Here is a 22,950-nt window from a genome sequence, read left to right on the forward strand (position 1 = left end):
ATGTCAACCAAGTGACAAAACCAAAGGCCAAGAATAAAAGTGTGGCAAGAACAGGTTTAATTAAAAGAGTTAAGAAAAAAACCCCAAAACTCAACAAACTATAGTCTTTTATTTAGAACTTTCTAATGACTTCGATAAGAAAATCAATAAAGGGAAGTTATTAAATATGAAAACACTTCCTCCTTATGTGTTTTTAGTTGAGATTCATTTCAGGAAATCAAGTAAAATAATCGATGAGATAGTCTTGTGTTCAACTCAGAATCTGTCTGATTGTGAACACCTAAACCTTCAACTGTGTCAACGAGACGGTTTTTCATGCGAAAATAGGACATGCACGGAACATTGATTTCTCTCTTGGTGAGGAAGCAGCATTGTGTCTCACTTGCAATAGACAGTTGGGTTCCTTAACCCCTCCCAATGCTCAGCATTTGCCCAGATCTCAAAATGTTCAAGCTGAAGTAGACACATCTTTTTTCTCCAACACCGCCAGCTACTCTCTTAGCCACCATGTGTAACTGGCAAGACACGCTAGAATTTGTTGACCCTCCCAGATGACTGGGAAGTCAAAGGACCTCAGCACAGACTCAGTCTACACCCTAACTTCTTCAGCCCAGTGCCAGTCGGTGTGGTGCCCATTACACGCAAGACAACACCGATCGTGTCCATACCCACGGTTAAGCATGCAAGGATTTATGCTCAGCTTTTCACAGAGTTCCCAGAAAAATGCAAAAATACCATCAGCTTAAATCCAAAACAACTTCAAAATAAACTTGAAGTGGGTTTTACTTTGTTTTGAACCTGAAAAAGAGAGGCAGTCCAGGGATTATATTTAGCAGGCCTCCGGTTTGCAGTTAATCACAGCGAATGCGTGTTTACGTACTATATAAAAAGAGGATGCTGCCTCTCTTCTGTCCTGCACCTTCATGTCCTGCTAACTCTCTGTAAGTACACACGACAGAACACATTCAAGCTCTGGCCAGTGGGGTCTACCTGGTCCAACAGCCGCTGCTTTTTTTGAAATCAGAGCATGCTATGTAGTATGCAAAGCTTAATATCAGTAAGAAAGATTCCAGTCACCAAGTACTGAGAGTACTTGAACATGAAGTTTATTTAAGCATAAAACACATTAAAAATTATTTGGTTGATTTGTCAGAGAGAAGGGTCTGGGTCTGGGATGGGAGGTGGGGTTCCCCAGGTCTGCAAACAGTATCCCAAGTGGCCAAGCTGCCGTGGCAAGGTTGAGGGACGTGAGGGTAGGGAAGGAGCTCATCACAAACAGGAGTGAGCAACACATGCATATCGTAGATCAGACTCTTCCAAACATCATAAAGATTCCTTAGAGAGAGTCAAACCTTCCAGTCATTGCTTCTCAATATTGTTCCCACAGGCCCTTTCTCAGTAAAAAAACTATGATCCAGAAACAGCACTGATTGGACAGATTTCCCTGGTTAGACTTCTCTAACCAGAAGTTTTTTTTCCTTTACTGGTTTTTCATGGGAACCAAAGTTTCTAGTGACAACCGTTTGGACATTTGAGGCAAGATACCTGCTTTTGGGAGCCCCGTTGTGTACTTTGAAACAGGAGCTGGGAATTTCACACATTTCTGGGACTCTGACTTTTGGAGGCAGGTGGTATCACTTTGAGATGCTGGACACTTTCAATCAGGCTTTGACTTAAGGGCACACACCTTTTGTCCTACAGGGAATTGAAGTGAGTAAATTACAGTACTTTATATAGCAACCTTGAGTTAATTATGAGGTCGTGCCTGATTTATAGACAAAATGCCATAGTGAAATCTGGGTCATGATGAGAAGCAGCGTCCAGACTTGAAGTTCAATGGAAGAATTAGAGGCTGTGAACAGAGAGGAACATAGTAAGTCCTATGAAGAAAGATAGCTCTTTGACAGGAATCAGAACTCTGTGGTACTCAGCTAAATGAATGAGCCCACTTTCTTCATTGCCAAGAACTCACTTTATCCAAAAGGCACTGACCGAGGCAGGAAAGAAGCAGAATCAACTCAACCTTTAGCAGAGTCCCGCTAACCTCAGGGAAACCCATGTGCTAAGGCAACTGCAAGAAATCTCGTTTGTTGGATCAACCAACCCAGTCCCAACCACAGCCCAGGTAGACTTGGTGACCAGATTTAAGGCCAATATTTGGTCCTTAAATAGTTGGATAACTTTTTTTTTTTTAATCACCTTAATCTTTTAGATAAAAGAACAGGGACCCAAAGGTTAAAAACATTATATCTGTATCTGTATCAATATCTCTATCTGTATCTCCAAGATGGTGCTAGAATTCCTTGGCATTCCCGTCATCTTTCCATCTTAATTTCTGGAATTTTCATAGGTCAATTGCTGACTGAGTGGGCTTCACGAATGAACGTCTCCTCCTCGGGGGAGAGGGCTCCCTGCACCCCCAGCTGCCTGCCCAGGACAGGGGGTGCATCTACCTCTACAGCTCTGGCCATCCGCCTGCAGGGTCCCCGTGACACAGCTGCACAAGGGCCCATCGACCCGGCTGGTGCAAATCTGCTCACACCCTCCGTTGTGCTCACACCAGTCCAGCCCTGAAAAAGAGCAGCTCGTCAGAACAAGGGCAGGCAGGTCAAATCTTCGACGCCGCTCTCGGGGCAGCGCTTTAAAACAGAGGACAGCAAGAAGAAAAGCCCAGCGCCGCTGTGGTGTTTTCAGAGTCAAGGTAAAGATTTCATCGGGGTGTCCCTCCACCTCTGGTCGGCCACCAGATTCACGTCGTAGTTGAAACACACCCAAGAGTTAGTCCGAGCCCTCAAATCCCACTGTTTTAATAATTTATAACGTGTTTCGGGGGGACATACATACTTTTTCTCCTAATAGGTCCCACTGAAATGATCTGTTCTTTAGGTTCTTTGGTATAATCTGTGGCAATCCTGGAATTTTGTGGGCAAGTCTGAAAGACAGAACACCAGAGGGAAAATTTCACACAATTAAGCTGATAACTTATTCTTCACCATGTTTCCAACCTCCAAAAGAGGCAGTCGTTCCAGCCTCGAGCGCTATCACTACTCCGATTAATTAGAACCAATGCATTCTTGATCCTGGAGCCCACCGGGTCTCTGGGCTTTATGTTGAACAGAATTAAATATATTCTCCACATAAGACTTCGATTCAAAGAGGCTCCCTTCCCAAGGATGAGGACTGTTGGATTGCATCCGGCAACAGGGTAGACAGCCGCATGTGTAAGTGGCTTGACCACAATTCACAGCTTGATTCTGCAAACGCCAGGGAAGCACAAAGCTGGAATGTTAAAGGTTAGGGAGCAGATCCCGGGGCAGTAAAATCTTAGGGACACTGGAGTCTGTGGAGGGGATGTAAGCCTGGCATGGAAGAGAGGACTGGTTTGTCACCTCATTCCAGCAGCCCCTCCAGGAGCCCCTGTGGAGCCTCAGGCCCCGGCGTGGATCTGGATGAGCTGTAGGAGAGTCACTGTCTAAAGAACTCCTGGATAAAGTACCCTGAACCCAGGAGTTTGCTTCGATTGTGCGGTGGAGCTTGGCCCCCACTGTCCCCTTCAGATTCAGGTGGCCTGGCTCCTTGAGACTTGGGTGTGGGTGTGGTGGTCCTCAAATAGGGCCAGTTTTGCCCCTCCCTCCCCCGGGGCAGTTGGCAATGCCGGGAGGCATTTCGGGATGGGACAACCAGGGAGGAGGTGCTCTTTGCCTCTAGTGGGTAGAGGCCAGAGATGCTGCTAAACATCCTACAAGGCACAGAACAGTCCCTACAACGAAGAACAATTGGGTCCAAAAGGTCAACAGTGCTGAGGTTTGAGAAACCCTGGTCTAGTGTTATGCCCATGACAGACTGACATTTCAGAGACAGAGAAGAGGAGGACATCATTCTACCGCATTCTCTCTCTCCTGTCTGACCAAAGAGGATTGCCGCTCCTAAGCATCTAGGGAGGATTTCGACTTAGCCACTTCCAGGGGCCGTGAGAGCCACAGAACTCCCAGGAGCCAGCCAGATCCTGGCGATCGTGATCCCCGTGCTGGGCAAACCGGGGGCAGTGAGAAATAGGGTGATGCATTTCATTTTCACGCCCTCACTTACTATTTTACAGGAGTACTTTTCGGAATCACACAGTGACACCGCGCAATGAAGATGAACTTCATCGTAATCCCCAATGAACTTGAAGACAGTGACGTGAAAGCGACAGGTTAGGGAGACGCCGTTCTCCTCGATGCCAATGGTGTTATCTTTAATGTTCTGACACCTATTCAGGAGAAAATGGAATCTTTGCTTCACACATTGGCTTCTATTTCATCTAAAGCCGTCATGATAGGTAAGAATGTCTTTGCATTTGAGAGTGACCTCTGGACTGTGTGGGTTTCTCATTTACTCCCACTCCCGTCTGTTTTCGTAGTTTGTTTTAAAAGCATCGAATAACACCTCAAATTAGTATCCTAACTGCAACTAAAAGCAGGATGACTGCAGGGACTGCCCCCAGTCTCCCCACAGCTTCGGTTTCTCATTCTGCCCCTCACGGAGCCCTGGTTTACTGACGCCAACTCAGCAAACGCCATCGGTCCTCACCTCGGCTGTACTTTCTCTGGTTAATTATCAGAGTGTGTGTGTGTTTGGGGGGGGGGTCCACTGATGAAAACCTTATTGGTCCATGTTAAAATAGGTGGGAGCTGGAGAAGGCAGAGCAGTCCCGGGTGAGCTAAGATGTGTGCGGCAGGCGGCCACCTCTCCTCCCCCTGCTGCCCCCCCTCGTGGTATTGGGCCAGTGGGCAGTGACAGCCACCAGCCTCCCTCAGGCACACGTAGAGTTCCCCAAATGCATCACAGCCCCTTCTGCCCCACTGTCTTTCCGTATGAAGTTTCCCTAATCTGGAAGTCTTTCCACGCATGCACACTCCTGCTCTTTCCCCAGAGCCAGTCTGTGGCTCCCCCTTCTCAGCAGACACGCTCCTACCACAGACTTGACCAGGCGGGAACAGGTGGCCTTTTCTGGATTCCCGGAGCGCAAGAACCCGGATGTCGCCCTCACTGGGTCTCGAACACACTGTAGGGTCTATAGGACGGATCTAAATATCTTTGTGGATGAATGCATGAGTGAACGCATGAACTGCGCCACCATGGCCAAGGTTGGCCTATAGGGGCTGAGAAGTTATCTAAAAATGATGAAGAGTGACTTTTTTTTTTTAAATCTTTCCTTCCCGTACCCACAGGATTAAATAGCTTAGTGATAAGGAAAATTAAAAACCGGAGTTATCCTCCAGCATCCCCACACCTATTAGGTTTTGCAATTATTCTTCAAGGCGATCGTTTCTTAAATGTTTTGAAGTTAAAGCTTACTTGCCGTACTTTTCCTTGTCACTGTTATTCATTTGAATAATCTAAGTGGGTTCAAAGTTTCTAAAATGCTCACAACTCTCCAATCTTCACACAGGCCTTCCCTCTTAACCAGACCACCCCCTCCCAGACCGATGACTTGATATTCAGGTACCGGAAACTCATGGAGCAGAAGGAAGGGGTTGGGAAAGGAGCGACAGGCTCTGTGGATGCCTGCCTCCGTGTGAGCACACAGGCCAAGCACTAGAACCCTTTGTCCACCATCAGAGGAATAACTGTCCTTTCCTCTGTCCAGGTGCACGAAGAGGAGACAACAGCGACGGGCATGGTGGGACTTCTGAGTCACTGGGAGATGGTGGTATCATTGCTGCTCTCCACCGAGCTGACCCCCCACAATTCTGAAGTGAACCCATTTTGCTGCTCACACGTTCGTCACCGTGCATCAGTTTTCCCACTGGACAAGTTCACTGGGAGCACAATAACCACAGTCCTCCGAGAAAGGTCAGAAGGACTCATGAATTAAAATTCCCCCATAGGATGAAAGCAAACAACAGTTTCATCTGGAAGGCCTTTGTTCAGACCCGGGGGAGGCTGCGATTTATGAACACGTGCACTCACTCACTCACTCTCCTCTCTGGGTCAAGTCTATCAAGCACTATTTAAAAACTCCTAAATGCCACTGCGTCCTCCAAAGGAGACACAGGCCCTCCAACCGGGCTGGTGTCTGTACAGGGGCTCAGATCTGAGCTCTTTCACTTTAGGAAAGGACTTCGATGGGAAGGAGAGGCATCCAGGCTGCGAGCCACCGAGGAGTCACCACATCCTTCCCTTTGCCTCTGAAAAGCCCAAGAACCAGCTCAGGAAGTCAAAAGCCTCCACACCCCGTGACACAAGTCCTGTCCAGCCGGTTAGGGAGGCTGTGTGTCATGATACTTGAAAGGGTTCCTCTCTGCCGCTGGCTAATTGAGTCACCCTGGGTGAACTGTGTACCTAACTTCTCTGCAAAGCCATGGATATTCAGTTTGCCCAGAACCATACCTTCTTCTGAGAAACTATTCCTTTTCAACCTTGAAGCTAATTGTAGTATCCACAGAGCTCCCTGACCACCTCAGGGTGGGTGTCGGTCCAGGCTAGTCATGGGGGTCAGGACACGGTACCCCCCAAAATCGGGCCCCTTGGCATACTGAGTATTTTAAGGTGAAGGAGTTTGAGAAAACAGCAGAGGCAGAAAGGTCACGGTGACCTTCCCCTGACTCCACTCTCCTGAAACAGGTCAAAAAGCCCTCAGGTGCCAGGGGCCCTCCCTCCTTCACAAAAGAAGCATCCTTACCTCCAAAGACAGAGGGACATCAGGAAGAATCCTAACCAAGAGGCTCTGCTAAGCTTCCCCCAGTTTACTACACTTACCACATACCCTTTGACCTCTCATACTTCTCCATGGTCCCTTCTTGGTCTAACCTAGCAGAAAGTTCTCAGGTTCGACCACTTCCTTTCTCCTCATTTCCTTATGGAGGCTTCTGTGTCACCTAAAACCCATATTAAATAAATGTGTATGCTTTTCTCCTGTTAGTCTGTCTTTGTTTAATTTTCACAGCTGGCCAGAACTACTGTTACTTGACATAACCAGTTTTTAAAAAATAAAAATAATTCTCATTATTGTGGTTTGGTCTATAGTCTTTTCTTCTGATTCATTCCTTCTGTAAATTTTGTTATATATCCACCGCGTTTCAGGAAACATAGTAGGTGCCAGGCATTTAGCAGTGAATAAGAAGAAACTCCTTGATTTTATAGGCTATTGTAGTTTCTTCCACTTACTCTCTTATTCTGTTCTATTATTCTAGTTCTTTTCAAATTTTGACAGGTGTCCTGTTCACCAACCATTCCTTCTCACGATACGCTTTTGTGCAGGTGATCCACATTTCTCTCAAGCTGAAACTCGAAGTTGGCAGGACACAATCCCCTCTTGGATCACATTGCAAACAAAGCATTTTGTAGTTAATGCCACAAGGACTCGGGGATCTGCTACTAAGTTGCTCTGTGACTTTAAGCAAGTTGCTTGGCCTCCCTGAGCCTCAGCCTGCTCATTGCTCATCCAATGTGTACCTCACAGGCTGTTAAGAGCATTCTGGTTCATGGATGCACAATACAACATTAGCTCCCACTCTCTTCTCTAAAACCTGACGTGGACCAGTATTTATCTGAAAGGCTCTGAGGCTGTCCTCTGATAAGAGGCCACTCACCCTCCTTCAATGATGAAATATCGGAGTTTGTCATTGCTGTCGCGGGAGGGGGTAGCATAGCATTTGTTCAGTGTCAGGAGCAAGTGTGTGGAGTCGGCTCCAACCACAAAGACCCCTACGTACAGCACATCTCGAGTTGTCAACACCACCTCACCCTGGCGGTAAGGATGTTTGTAGGAAGCATTTTTGTAGAGCGCCATCTTGGTGGTGAAGGTGCCTTCTTGGGTTGGAACTGTGAGGTTAATGACACTAAAAGGGAAACAATCATGAGGCAAGGGACCCCAAACAATTATATGTATTCAGTTGCTACCATTTTCAAGCCGAAAACGCAGAGGGAAGGCAAAGCAGATGATAGCAAAGCGTAAGTCCAAAATGGTACCCAAAATGGCAAGCCACATGTGGCAATTAAAATGAAAATTAAATAAAATTAAAAAAAATCAATTCCTCAGCACCCCTAACCACATTTCAATTGCTCAATTTTGACATACAGCTATTGTATTGGATAGTAAGACAGTACATTTCCATCATTGTAGAAAGTTCTATTGCACAGTGCTGGTCTGAGGCATTTAGGTGCAGAAAATATGAACTGTTTCTTCCCTAGTGTTTCAAAGACAAATGCTAGCAAGCAATTTTGATTATGCTAACCTTGACTGTCAAGGAAAAGACAAAGCAACGCACACAGCCCATGAGATTCTTTACCTTAGCATAGGCTTCACAACAGAATCTAAAGAGATCTTGATATCCAGCTCATAAGCACACGAAAATTCCACATTGATCGTCCGGTCCCTAGTGATGATGTTGCCCGTATTGTTGGCACTTTCTATCCAGACTGTGTTTTTATACACGATATGAGTGCCATTGGACTGCAGAGCAAAGGAAGGTCAGAAATCATTAAATGTGGGAGTATGTGGCTTGCATTTCAAATCCACAGCCCTGAAAGTGGAGAAATGGCTTCATTCCATACATAACCCAGAGGCTGGTATAAGTCAGGATGGAGCTAGCTTCAGCATTTACTAACAATAATAACGGAAGTATTGCAATAGATGTCAACAGCACCCTTCAGTCTGGTAACCTTGAGTGTCCACGGAGGCTGAATCCATGTACCCTGAATTCTAACTACAACCAGCCCTAGTTATCTGTGGGAACCCAAGCTGGGGACAGCATGAAGATTGCCATCCCAGGGTAATATAAATCTTCTTTTTCAAGTCCTAATCCAAAATCTCTCCTGCACCAAATCTTCTACCAGACTTTCCCACAAGGACCACAATGAACAAAGGCAAGTTGCACCTGCTCACTCCTTTCATTCCCTGATAAAGTGCTAATGAACATGGTTATATATGTATATAATATATATACATATACATACATATATATTTTATAGGAAGGAACAGGAGGATAAGAAGGATAAGAAGGGTAACGGGAGGATAAGAAGCAAGATGCTTTGCCAACCTATACATTGGATAATCTGACATGAAAAGTTGGGACCTTGATGTATTTCTGCAGCCAACTGTTACATGGTGTCTGGGACACCCTTCCCCCCAAAAACGCTTCCTTTACCTGGAAGAACAAGAGAAGCATGAACAAGGTAACAAAAATTTGTCAACATGGAGGGCAAAGGATGACAGCGGACAGTGCAAACCGAGGACAGGAGCCTGTCACTTATCCTGATCTTTCAGTTCAATTAACCACTCAGCACCCGATGATTCTTCTCTCCTTGAAGTCTTTCATGTCGGATATGTCTTGTGTTGTTTTCCACGGAGGATATTTCTAAGTAAACCACCCTGAAGTTGGCTTTAAAGATACCCAACGTGCAAACCCTCGGGGCTATCACTACCTCAGCCGGATGTCCTTTCCGGCCCCAGGTTCTCACCTGCACGATGTTGCCACAATTCCCTTTGGTGTTGTTGATCTGAAAGGAGATGAAATCTTCCCCCTCGATGTGGGAACACTGTCTGTCATTGATCCTCACACCCTCCCTCTCAAAGCCGAGCTGAAAGAGTCTGCACTTCGATATGGACACTTCCATCTGGGCCGCCTTGCAGGTCACCTCTGCATCAATGATGTCATGGGAGTCTGCAGGGAACAGTTAGTATGGAAGGCAAGTCAGGGGGAGCTGGTGGCGCTGCAGGAGTGGGGGTGAGGTGTCCCATGACTAGATCCTTGAGAAGAGGCTAATGATCTTCACACAAAGGCTGGGCGTTTCTAATTAAGCTTTGATCTAACCAAAAGAGTACATGAAGTTATTCAAAGCAATAACCGGGATGTTGTTAAGCTTTTTAAAAAAGATTAACATGCTAGTAAAGTGTGTTTTGTCTTTTCTTCACAAACCTAGGACCTTGCCCTACTTTGGTTGGAGCTACTTTCCCCTAAGCTGTGTACCGCATCTGGCTTATCCTGGAGAGGCTAAAAGACGTGCCCCAGGGTGAGAGCAGCTCCGCGCAGGCCACTCCTGGAGCCCCCACTAGGAGATTTTTGACACTATTAGGCCAATTGACATTTTCTAGGAGTACATAAACACAAGCTAACGAGCACTAGAGAAACAGAGAGAAGGATTTTATCTGCTCAGGTGAAGCCCTTGAACAGCAGCCCTCCTAGGGAATCTTTCAGTCAAGTAGGATTCTACAATTTAGCACATGCCTTCTGAGTTATTTGGTTCCAGCAAGGGCACGGGGCTGGGGCGGGGGGGGGGGGGGACAAAGCAGCACCCCCTTCAGGCCGACATCATGGGTGCACCCGGTGGGGACAAGGCCTTTCCTACCTTATGGGCACTGAGGTTAGGAGTGGGACACGGGGTCCTAGGTGTTTACTGTTTGCTTCAAACCCCGCAGTCTCTTCTTTAGGACCAATTAATCTGGCTTTCAACCAGTCTTAAAGCACCTGGCACTCTCGCTCTGAGGGTTTCGTGTTTGCGTCAAACTGCCTGACTTCCCTGTGAGACTAAAACATCAATTTGGATCTCTCTGATGTTGAATGGGGCCTCAGATGGAACTGGCTGATTCTATTCATGTACAAATTTAGGTGTTATCATTTATTGAAGAAAAGGCTGTAGCTACGAGGAAGCGAACATTAGCCTACTTTGAAGAAGTCAGATTGCTTCCTCGTTCTGCTTCAACACTCATGAAAGCTTCACGGGGTGGGTCTCTAACTAGGGCAGCTGCATGGGCTCCACCCCTGGAGTTTTTCTGCGCGGCCGCCAGGCCTCCGCATCAGGCCCAGTCTGGGTGGGGAGGCAGCAGGTGTCACTCACTGTTACCGTAGGGGGGCGGCTCCACGCAGCCACACAGCTCTCCTCCGTTTTCCAGCTCACAGGTCCGGTTGGGACAGTCCGCCCCCACACAGGGATCTTCAACCACTCCTGCTAAAAAGGAAAACAAACACAAACACGCACGACTTGATTTTCACACCCATGCTCAGCAGCAGGTGGCTGCACTCTGGACTTGCCACTTTCATGGAATTGGCCGTGGTCAGATGGCAGCTGAGGATGAACAGACAAGGCAACTTTCCAGAACACGATGACAACACTAGTGATTGGGGCCCTGGCACTGGGCTTTGGTATCTCCTCCAACCCTCACGCTCGCTCTGCATGCGAACGAAGTACCATTTCACAGCTGCAACGTGCCCAAGGTCCACACAGTGGAAGGTGAGTGGTGAGAATGGAATGCAGAGACACAGCAAACTGCCAAGATCTACCCCGATCCCTGTTCTTACCACACTGGTCTACCATTACACGCATTTGTATCTTCGCACTTACACAGAGTGGGGTCCAACCATTTATCTCCATCCTCCCTTGCAGCCAGCCTCCTCATAGTTGCTGCTCAATAAATATTTGTTAAGAATGAAAATTTTAGGGCCAGTAAAGTCCCAGAGAGGTCCTTCAGATAGGACTTGCTGGTCTGTTTTGATTCATGGTCTACTTTCCCCATAAACTTCTATGTACTTAATTTTATAAAAATAGACAAACCCAAACCTACACACAACTCGCCGGCACTGACTTAGATTAATTGTACTGTTTTGCCAACAAGGGTAAAACTGTAAGTAAAAAACAAATGTATGTGGAGTGCCATCATCATCATATTATAAACAATTATTTCTGTAGCAGATGAGTCCACAGACCACCTGCAAGATCGTCAACTCCCCAGTTTAAGAAACACTAATTGAGAGCATTTTCTTTTAGATGCTTGTTTCTTTATTTAAAGAACCTTTCTCCCTATCAGATGTAATAATCCTCCTATTCATCATGGCATGGGATGGTGAGTGCTAAAGAAACAACAACTGTTCAATCCCAGCATGAGCCAAGTTAGCTTCAAGAATTTAAAAACAAAGCAAAACCCCATGCTGTCTCCGATACTTCTCCTGACTCAGCTGCCACGCCCCTCTGCTAAGTAACTCACTGTAATATGTGGGAGTTTTGGGATGGCTTGGCATCACCCTGTCTTAATTCCCAGAAAGACCACTAACGGAGAGCCATCAGCATAATTTAAATACATTTATTTTTAAAGGCTTCCTTTTATAAAGATCCTTTCATTTGACCAGTGTGTCCAGTGCCTAGTGCACACAATGGCCACTCAGCGAATGTTACGGCTGATTAACACGACATGAAAACAGCCCAAGAGAATAACAAAGTGGGGAGGCTATAGCCCACGGAAGGAAAAAAACACTTCCCTTACCAATATGGTGGTCCATATACCAATTGGCAAATAAGACATGCCCTTATACAGAGAGAAGTTCTTAAAGGTTCAAAACAGTTAATTTTAAAATTATTGAAACTATTGCTTATTAACACAATGGGGTAAAATATTAAAGTTATCAAAAAATGCATGTTGATTTCCAAGAGAGACTAGTAATTTGCTTGTTAAGAGTTTCTGAAATCAAGGGCGCCTGGGTGGCTCAGTTGCTTAAGCGACTGCCTTCGGCTCAGGTGATGATCCTGGAGTCCCGGGATCGAGTCCCGCATCGGGCTCCCTGCTCAGCAGGGAGTCTGCTTCTCCCTCTGACCCTCCCCGGTCTCATGCTCTCTCTCTATCTCATTCTCTCTCTCAAATAAATAAATAAAATCTTTAAAAAAAAAAAGAGTTTCTGAAATCATTGGATACATATTCTAATCAACTACATTGTTTTTAGGTTCTGAATTAAGTGCATCCCTACTCCTGGTCAGGTTTAGTCTGCAAATTTACTGACATGCATGCAGTCTTGCAATGTGCCAGTTTTTGTGTTGGTACCTGGATGCACACTGGGTTGGCAAAATACACACACTGTTGGCCACAATTACATACTGCATTAAAAAGACAGGTGATGACACATTTATATATGTTTATATACATATTTGCTCCATCTGTTTGATTAACTTAGTAAGAAAATGGCCAAATAATATAATGGATCTACACATCAAAATGATTTTCTTACTACAGAAAAAAATATAAGAATCTATAGATCTACTGGGTGACGGGCATTAAGGAGGGCACGTGATGTGAGGAGCACTGGGTGTCCTATGCAACTGATGAATTACTGAACTCTACATCTGAAACTAATGATGTACTCTATGTTGGCTAATTGAATTTAAATTAAAAAAAGGAGTCTATAGATCATTGGTTTATCAGCTAATTTAATATATGTACAATCCCTTTATAAATCCAACCACAGCTTCCTTTCAAGTCAGGCAGATAGAGTTGGTGCAATTCCAACTCAGCTTGCCACTTGCCACATGCCTTCCCTTTCTGAGCTGGGCTCTAACCCATGTTCAAGGAGGTGAGAAGAGCTGGATTCGAGATCTGAAGGCAGTCAGTATGTTCGTCCCTCTACCTCATCAGTTACTAAACGGGTGCTCCTCCAACCCAAAGAACCTCATCTGCCCAAGCTGGTGTCCCAAATTCCATAGCTGGAGTGGAACCACAGGCGAGTGAGGCTCCCCTGAAATGCCCCCGTCCCCATAGAATCTCTGCTGTAGCTCTCAACTCTTTAAGCCTGGGGACAGACCTACGGCTAAAGGTGGAGGCCAGCCAGCCAGGCCTAGCCCAAGCGGTGTTGCCTGCAAGGCTGTTCTCTTAGCTCGAAAAGAACCCGCAGAAATAAAATAATTCTCTTACAGCAATTCTCCTTCTCGATCCACTCAGTGCTGAGGATCCCGAAGGAGCGACAGGACTCCCCATAGGCTGCCAGGGAGCCACAGACCTGGAACTTGTGGTGGTTGTAGCAGCCGTCCAGGTAGCAGGACTCGTAGAAGGGGAGGGGGTCGAGAAGCCCGTAGCAGGGCTGGAAGAAGCCCTTCATGTCCGTGAGCTTCAGGCAGTAGCCGTCGCCCTGCATCTTCTGGATGTGCACATTATCACACATGGCCGCGTACTGAGAGAACTGCAGCTCGTTGCAGCTAGGAGCGAGACGTCTGGTCAGACGAAGCGAGACCCAAACAGCCCCCCGAGATCCCCGCTGGGAGGGAAGACCCCACCTGTTACCTCATCTGCTAATCCGGAAGTCAGTGAAGTATGTGGATTCCAAATGCTAATTAGCTATGTGATCTTAGGTAAATCAGGGCTACTGGCCTCAATCTATCCATCTAAGAAAGCGACACAGTAATTCCTATTGTTGCTATCGCCGGGAGAAGTGAGGGTAAACTAAAATAATGGGTCGGAGGCCAACGTGTCGATGAAAGGCAGATACCGATATGAAAACTGTTAACCTTCGATAGGATTGATACCATAACCATGAACAGGTATTGATATAATAACCAATAACAACCATAATAATAATGAGAGTTACTATTATTATTAATCAATAATAGTAATAATGATAGTTGGTATAATAGTGGTCTAGAAGCCTTCTAAACCACCTCCCATATAGCTATCAGAGACCAAAAGCAAAACCGTCACAAGAAAACTGGTATCCAGCTGAAATAGTTTATAAAGGAAGAAAAGGAAGGGAGGAAGGAAGAAAGAGAGGAAGGGAGGAAAGAAGAAAGGGAAGAAGGGAGAAGCTCAAACAGAATCGTAACTCCTCAGGAGGAGATTCTGGCCTTTGCCACTTACAGGGCCCCTCATGTAATTCATTCTGCTCTAGCTTCCATTTCACCTAGAAAAGGAAGAGATTAGACTAGATATTGCCTGAGGTTTTTTCAGCTCTGGGTCCTATAATTCAGGATCGTCTAATTTATGAGATAGTATTCTGTTTATACCTGCGTCATTTCCCCATCTGGGCATTTAGCTGATGCTAAAGTACGAGGGATGGAACCTTTATAAAAGCAAAGAATGATCGTGAAAAAGAAGCATATCTATAGATCCAGAAATGTATTACAAAATTCAGCAGCTCAGAGGTAATCTGAATTAAGTACCTTTGGAATAACTTGTTTAACTCATTCTATCTCAACTGACAAGAGAGGGGCCTCATAATAACTTCGGTGACTTCCGTTTTTGAAAAGGCTTTCCTGATCTCTGCCAAATTCTACCTGCATTCTGGTGAGAGTCACGGGCACATAATTAGACCCAGCCCTGGGAAGCAAGGGACTTTTTCTCCCAAGTCCCAGCAGGTGGGCAGCTGGTCAAGACCTCAGGGTTTAATCCTGGGCACCCGCTTCTGTTCGGCCAAGGGCTAGATGACATGAAGACTTGGAATCATATCATCTAAGCCCAGTTCCTTCCTCTGCCATTCAAGAAATTACTTAGGCCTCTGCTGTGCCTATTTGTCTCATGAAAACTCCCAAGACCTAGGGCTCAGCTCTTTGCAGGAGAGGAGTGGTGCTACTCTAGAGAGTGCATTCCTCATTAACACCTGTCATGGACACGGGGGGATGTGGGACACTGAGTCTAGCAGCTGGAACTCTCACCTCTTCTGCATGCCATTGGTTTTCCAGCTCTGGGCCAGCACCACGCTGCTCACCACTGGCTTCCCCCGCAAGGTCACATAGTCATCAGTTAAGTCCCCATTGAAGTTGCCACAGAGACCACACACTTTGTTCTGCAGCCTCTCACTGATGCTGATTTTTATGACGTTGAAACCATTGTAGTAGATCTGGATGTCGGGGCTGGTGTCTATCACCAGGAACCCCTCACTGCTGTAGATTTTGGTTGCCAGCCCAGTTATAAATGGAACATTCACTTGTGTGCCATTCACCTGTGGGAGAGGGGGGAGAGAAAGTAGATTATAGTAGGGGTTGGCAGTTGTTCCTATAAAGGGCCACTATAGATGTTTACAGGCTTTGTGGGCTATATGATCGCTATTGCTACTCAACTCTGCCCTCAGGGCATGAAAACAGCCATAGACAATATGTAATTAAATTAAGGAGGCTGCATTCCAATAAAGCTTTATTAAAAAAAAAATGGCAGCAAGTGGATTTGGTCAAATTCTGTAGCTTGCTGAACACTGCCTTAGAGTTTAAAGGCATTTACTCGTCATACTGTCCACAGTTCCCCCCAAAGCAGCAAAACATGGAGGCAGAAAGATAAGAAAACATTATAAAAGTACAACCCACTACAAATGGCTGGATTTTTGTATAAAACTTTCCCCAGCATAAACCAATTACTGAAATGAAATCCCAATCCTGTGCTAAGGAATGTCAAACACGGTTGAAATGAATCTGGGGATCACTGCCATGTTTATTGTTTTCTTGTGTATAAGGTCCAACCTGGAGGTCTCCCCCACCCCAACGGTCCTATAGGCACAGTATTTTCTGCATTCATCATTCACCTACTTTCTAATAGTTTCTTTTCTTAGCCCTTAGGACAGAACATAATGTGCTTTTCCTGTACTTACCAAATAAATTGATTCCCCCTCACCCCCGGTTATTAGTAACTTTTGTTTCTTAAAAAAAAGCAGAACCCTTTTGCAAAATATGATTCTTTACCATTTTGGCCAGCTTGGAGTATTTTATTCAGCAATAATGTCAGTTTTGCTCTCTCGGGTGGTCATTTTGACTTTCTAGCTCCCGTATTCGGGAGCAATGCAGTTGTGTCTATGTGGGCCAATTTGTAAGAAGAACTGGAGTGTCAAAAACAGTAGCAGCTTTCACTGAAGTTAAAAACCAGTATTAAAATCCAGACTCTTCCTTTTAAGTTTGCAAAATACCGCCAGTCTTTTGTCTAACGCTGGACACTAAGCTATCTGATGATTTTCCAAACAAAGATACGCTCAATGCAATGAGCCAGTGGCGGAAAGCAGAATACACACAATAAGCTTAATTCTGGAAAACGTTAATGTGTGTGTCCTGGCTCTCTACCTGCCCCTCCCCAGCTGGACTCACAGCACTGGGGACTGGCGCCATCTTTCAGGTCTGCCGGCTTGTGAGCAGCCTGGTTTAGCTGAGAGGCTGGAGGTGGCTTTCAGGAGTTTATCAGAGCAGAATATATCCTACATGGAAGGGGCGGGAGGAATCCAAGTTGGGGAACCATATCAGTTATGGGGGTTGGTTGGAGATTCACATTTATTTAATATGCCAGTCTAAGATTCACCAGAGACCAGCCAGCCAGGCTAAAGGAGGGCCAACCGAAGAGAAATCCACCGTATTCAGCCTCCCCTTTTCTCTCGCTTGCTCTGTCGTCACGGAGCCCTCTGATAGTGGGGGATGCTCCATCAGGTTTTTAGCGAGGTCATTATTTTTATAGGCAAATGCTTGCCTTCTCCTGGCTTTTAGAAAGGATAGCAGAAATGAAAGAGCTCGTCTTGAGACAGCTGAGCAGAGCCAAGAATACTTTTAAAGGCTCTTAAAAACAAACAAGATGCTTTTTGGAAATTAATCCAGAGTCAAAGCTGCCTTATCTACCGTTTTATCACCTGAGACTCTATTAGCAGCCACGCCGTCATTAGTGGCCCCAGAAGGGTCAGCAAAGGACAAAACAGGGCCGCTTCTCAGGCCTGCAGAATCTTTAGACTTTCATTCCTGAAAATCTGGTCATCTGTGTAGGGCACATGCAGAGGAACAACCTACTATCCTCCAACTGGGTTATCCGGAAAAACCGCAAGGTCCCCTAGCCAGGCCCTTGTTCCGGGGCACGTGTCTTAAGAATCAACCACAGGCTTGTCACCTTGACAGTGTTCCGGTCGTTGATGAGAATCTGCTCTTCGTTAATGTAGAAGTAGACGGGCGAGATGATGGTGAGGTTGGGCGCCGACCACTTGTCGAAGTTGATGATGAGCTGGAAGGAGATGTCGGGCAGCTTCTGGCAGATGGTGGAGAGCACAAAGGCGCAGTTGGCGGGGAAGCGGAGGAAGGCGCCGTCGAAGGTGCGGAAGACGCCGCCGCCGGCCGCCAGGCAGTAGGACGTCTTGGTGCTGAAGCAGCCGCGCACCCCGTTGCGCAGTGCGCACTCCTCGTCCGACTTGCACTGGCGCGGGTCGCACTGGATCAGGTTGCGCCGGAAGCAGCGGCAGCGCCGCGTGCAGTCGCTGTTCCAGAACAGCTGCTTGGGCTGCAAGAGAGGTGGCGGGGGTTACATGCTGGCTGTGGGCAGTCCCGGGGGACCCCTTCCCCCCTGCGTCCCGGGGGGCGCCTCCATCTGGACCCTGTTCCGGGCTGGGGGCTGGGCTAGCCTCCCGCCAAGGGGGCTGGAATCTGCAACAGGGCGCAGGAGGGGGTTTGCTGCCGTGTAAATGTGACAGCGGTTCCACGCCATTCGGGTGCCAGACAACATGCCGTTTAGTCTTATTGGTTTCCGTCCAGAACTTGGGTCCCTTATACAGCTGGATTGTAGACCTAATCACAGCCAACCTGTGAATGTCTAGCTGTTAGAGGAAGTAGGTGAAGAGGAAAAATATTTGGTAGGAAAGCACCAGCTCCACCTCGAGGATGAAATTTCAGTTCGCTCAAGAATGATAAAAGTGGCCCTTCAGATCTTAACTAGGTTAAAAGAAAGTTATAACCACTTCCTATGATGAGTCATTTCAACATTCAGTGAGTACAGCCATTCCAAACTTTGTCTTTACCTATCTACTTGGAATTTCCTGTGGTGGCAAGGACCTCCATTCCTACGTGTTCTGAAGGGAGGGATCTAGAGAACAGGGAGGTTCTGGGCTTCAGTTCCAGCCCTGGACCCTACGTGTCCACCCTGAGGAACACTACCAACCTCCCAGAGCCTCCGTTTGCTCAGATCTCAATTGGAGGTAACAATACAGTCTTGCAGGGCAGCCCTGAAGATTAAATTAAATAAGACCTTATAAGGCATGTTTCCTGGCGTAGCATAAGCACTCAATAAATTGTAGATGCTATTCTTACTGGAGAAGAGCCCCTCATGCTCTTTGAGAAGGTGAGAAATTACATAGTTACATAAAATACCTGTAGCAAACCACCATATTCCATGGTGGCAGCCTATAATTTCCTATTCTTCCCCAAACAAGCAATCATCTGTAGACCTAGTTGTACTTGGTGGAGTTTGTGCTCTTGAACTTGCCCTTGTTCTAGATTGAGAACTCCAGGGAATAGTTGGAAATTGGTCATGATCGTCCAGGTGGGGTGTGGTCTCAACAAGTAGACCGCTTCGAAAGACCCGTGATGTAGGCACTAATTCAATTGACCAGAACAGCACTCTCCAGAGATGTGCCAACTAGGCACAGGAAGGCCTCTGCTTCTGTCTGGTCACTGTTTCTGGCTTCATGGATAGACTTATTAAAATCCCAGCTATCACATATGAGTAATGATCGGATTCGAAGGTAAATAGATAGAGAACGAGATCTCCAGGACAAGTTTTCTCAGTGCAGTGCACGTCAAGATGCCACTGCTGATTCTTTCGTCCTCAAAGTGAAGTTATTCCTGGAACCAAGGCTTTCCTCCTTCCAGACCTGAAAAATATTCTGGGTGCCAGCCGGCTCACAAATTGACTTCATTTCTCTTATCAGATTTGCAGAATAATTGAGTGGATGGTCTGGCCTCTCTCTGATAAGAAGTCAGACATTACATGGGCAGAAAGAGAAAAATAACCTGGCATATGTGGATATGATAAAGGGTAAAGAACTCATCCCCCAGGAGAACTTGATCATGAAGCTAGCTTCACAGGGAAGTCACTGGGCCCAGCATGGCTTTCTTTACCTTAGTTAGACCTGGCAATGACAGCTGGGTGAGTACCCTACATGCTAATGGCTAGATGTGTTCTCCCTTTATTTCCAAAGAAATTTGTTGTATAACCAAACCCCCAAGCTTGTTTGAATAGTGGCAAGGAGATGTGGATTATTTGTTCTGTAAGTTTGCTACTTCCCAGATTGAAGCCATTGTCAAAACCCACTGACTTTCTGATAAAAATTGGATAATCATGTTTATAGTGCTAATAGCCGCAGAGAGCTCTCTCTACCTGCGTTTCCTGAGAGTTCCAAGGGCTTTTATATGCATCATTTCATTAACACGCCTGGATTTTTTTATTGACAAAATGCTATTCAAGGGAATAAAAACAACAAACACAATAGCATCTCCCAATTACTGAGCTGCTAGGTGCCAGGCACCTGGCGGATGTTATTTCTACAACAACCATACGGAGCTGGTATTAGAGCCACATTTTATGGAGAGGGCACCTGAAGCTCAGGGAGATGACACAGCTTGCTCAGTGTCCCTCCACCAGCGGTGTGGTTCAGTGAGGCTCAAACCCGGCTCCGTTCCATGATGCCATGGACACCCGGCAACCCTGTTGAGGGGTGCATGACACCCCTAATGGATGCAGACTCTTCAGTAAGTCTCCGGACCCGGGAGCAGAGATTGCAAGAGTGCTTTTTTAGCTTTGAGTCTGGTTATCTCTCCTCCGAGACTGTGAGAAAAATTGTTATTTTGTTATTTTTTTCTCACAAGTTCTGCCTTTGCCTTTCAAATAAGCGGTAAGAGCTATTTGAAAGCTCTAAGAGCTAAACCCACCTCTCCCCGGAAGTCTTCCTTGATTACTTTTCTAATCTTCTGCCCCACTTCTGTCTCCCTACACTGAAGCAGATTTCCCATTGAACATGAACCTAAAGCAACCCCCATATTCCCTCTCTTTTATTTACTCTCAGAATAAAGTCAATCTGATGGTTCTTGAACGAGGCGATGCATTTTTACAAAAAGGAGACATTCTTTATTTTTTGCCTAATTTATTTCTAATCCAGACGGTTCAATTAGATTTTTTTTTAAGTGCTGTTCTTTTTCATTTAAAATTGATTAGTTCTGTAGGGTATTATTTTTTACTCGTTGATAGGTTATTTTGTAGTCGTTCTCTTGTTCTTTAACGTGCACGTTTCTCTCTCCTGAATAGACTTTTAAGTTCCTCAAGGCAGGGGACATGCTTTGTCATCCCCGGGAGCACCTCCAGCGTAGAGATCTGCAGATAGCAGATACTCGATACCTACAGTTGTTACCTCTCTCCTCACCAGTATGAGATGTGCACGTCATTTCAGCAGAGACTGGGCTTGAGGCAGAACCACAGACTAAATACTTTGTCCAGGCAAGACCTTTTCTAGCTTAGTATTACGGCACATAAAGAAAGATTTCAAAGTACAAAAAGTAAATGATTCAGTGAGCTGTTACATAAGGTTTTACTGAGTGACATCTACAAAGGGCATCTTCATCAGCTCTCTGCTGAAGCCCCCATAGAGAGGGAAGCAGAGGGCAGAATGTGGGGGGCACAGCACTAAGCAGTCCAGATAGAGCTCGCTGGGGGACGGTCCCAGAGTGACAAATGGCACACGGGGAGATGGTAGCCTTCACACGCTTTCACGAAGCTTCAATAGCCCAGAGAAGGAAGGCCATTCCTCTTGGCCTTGAGCGCCATATTTTCCAGTTAAAAATGTCCTTAGCTAAGATAGCTACAAATGTCAGATTCACAGCCACCGTATTTTCCAACTATAGACACCCCAGAAGCTTTCACTGAGATTTACAGGACAGGAAATCAGAAGGGCCTAGAGAAAGGCATGGCGGGGAGAGAGACGCAAATGCTAGTGGAGAGCGCGGGCAAGTGTAGGGGGCCTCCCAATGCCAAGGACAGGAAGGGACTGAGGCCCAAGCACGTTTCCTCATCCGCTCCTCAGTGAGCAAGGGCCTCACCCGACCTCTCCTTAGCCTCCTTGCCCTGTCCCACCTCCCTGCAGACAAGCACCCTCTTTTCCTAACCAAGGGGGAGGACTGGTCAACCGTGACCAAGCTCTTGGGGTTGGAGGGAAATCTGAGCTGGCAAGGAGGGACGGGCAGGGCTGGGCCGCCTACCTCGTAGTATTTGCCGTCCGAGTAGCAGCCGCAGTTGTGGGGCGGGATGCAGCTCTTGCCATTGAGGACGTAGCCCGCGTCACACTGACAGCCCTCCACGCAGTAGTGGTTGCAGTCGCTCTTGAGGCGGATGGCGGCGCAGCGTGGTTGGCACAGACTCACGCAGCTCTCGTAGTGGCTGTTGGGAGGGCAGGTGACGGCTGGAACACAAGACACACGTCAGGCCTCGCCCGCTCACAAGGACCGTGCACGGTTTCCTTCCGGCCACGGCTTCCCCCACTCAGGGAGGCCTGGCGGGGGGTGAGCCGCATCACTTTCTCACTACGACTCCCTCGGCTTCTGGAAAGCCTCCATCCGACTCATTCCTGCTTAAACGATGGACCACAGAGCGGATGAGTTTACTGGAGTTCCCTCACATAATCTTTGTCCTCTGCTCAGCCGTGTTTTTTTGAGGTGCGCTCTGACCTGCAACCTTCACCCCACCTCCCGACATGCATCTCGACTTCAGTCGGGCACCCCTCATGGCCGCTTTTAGACCCTGGCTCATATTGGTCTCCCTTGTGCATGCCCTCCTCGTCCTCTAGGCCTCCCCAAATTCCCCACTCTTCAAGTCCTAGGTGGAGACCCTCTTATTGGCAAAGCTCCCCCCACCCTTACACCAATGGCAACTCGCCTTCACCCCAGAACTTCCCCAGAATCTTTTCTAAACCAGGTGTGCATAGACTGTCCAAAAAGGGGCCCCTGGGCCCCTGGATTTCTGAGGAGGCAAGTGTGTGTTGTGTGTATGTGTGAGTGTGTGTGTGTGTGTGTGTGAACTATGTTCTACCATTTTCAAATGCGCGTGGATGCTCTTAGGGAAGGCAGTTAGGGTCCTGGTGAAGAGCATGACTCTGGAGCCAGCTGCAGGAGACTGGAGCCAGTTACTTAGCCTCTCTGGGCCCCAGCTCCTTCCCTGTGAAATGCACATACTTACAGCACCTACTTCATGGCTGGGGTGGGGGGAGGAATCATGTGAGCCTGCCTGGCTGGAACAGCACTTAGCACATAAGTGTTCAGTGTTAGCCAATCACTAAAGACAGGTTTGCTTAAAAGTTCTAGGGAGTCCATCGTCTCTCATGGTTCATTTCCCCCTCCGATCTATAGAGGCTATTATTTTAATCAGTGTAAATGAAAAACATGAGTACTATTATGTTGGAACTTCTCTATACCATATACAGTACACATTTGGGGCACATTTTA

The 22,950-nt window shown here is 46.7% G+C and overlaps 1 protein-coding gene and 1 long non-coding RNA gene across 2 annotated transcripts in view; one reads left to right on the forward strand and one right to left on the reverse strand.

The window, feature by feature from the left end:
• Nucleotides 1–1,092: 1,092 nt before the first annotated feature.
• Nucleotides 1,093–22,950, reverse strand: part of TECTA (tectorin alpha) — a 64,469-nt gene continuing 42,611 nt past the window's right edge. Inside the window, exons 12-23 of the mRNA XM_006734324.3 lie at nucleotides 21,712–21,911; nucleotides 17,585–17,968; nucleotides 15,391–15,677; nucleotides 13,661–13,956; nucleotides 10,825–10,935; nucleotides 9,448–9,650; nucleotides 8,277–8,440; nucleotides 7,578–7,826; nucleotides 4,090–4,252; nucleotides 2,845–2,932; nucleotides 2,454–2,570; nucleotides 1,093–1,852 (exon numbers count right to left, since the gene is read on the reverse strand). Of these exons, the coding sequence (XP_006734387.2) occupies nucleotides 1,752–1,852; nucleotides 2,454–2,570; nucleotides 2,845–2,932; nucleotides 4,090–4,252; nucleotides 7,578–7,826; nucleotides 8,277–8,440; nucleotides 9,448–9,650; nucleotides 10,825–10,935; nucleotides 13,661–13,956; nucleotides 15,391–15,677; nucleotides 17,585–17,968; nucleotides 21,712–21,911 (2,363 nt within the window). The 3' untranslated portion in view covers nucleotides 1,093–1,751. The remainder of the gene's footprint in view (nucleotides 1,853–2,453; nucleotides 2,571–2,844; nucleotides 2,933–4,089; nucleotides 4,253–7,577; nucleotides 7,827–8,276; nucleotides 8,441–9,447; nucleotides 9,651–10,824; nucleotides 10,936–13,660; nucleotides 13,957–15,390; nucleotides 15,678–17,584; nucleotides 17,969–21,711; nucleotides 21,912–22,950) is intronic.
• LOC115941281 (uncharacterized) lies at nucleotides 2,107–6,945 on the forward strand. The gene is made up of 3 exons (XR_014138893.1): nucleotides 2,107–2,701; nucleotides 4,100–4,321; nucleotides 5,633–6,945. It is a non-coding gene; the product is annotated as an uncharacterized LOC115941281 (long non-coding RNA).

This window comes from Leptonychotes weddellii, chromosome 11 (assembly GCF_054177405.1).
Source record: "Leptonychotes weddellii isolate Sample4059 chromosome 11, ASM5417740v2, whole genome shotgun sequence".
In the NCBI taxonomy this organism is placed as follows: Eukaryota; Metazoa; Chordata; class Mammalia; order Carnivora; family Phocidae; genus Leptonychotes; species Leptonychotes weddellii.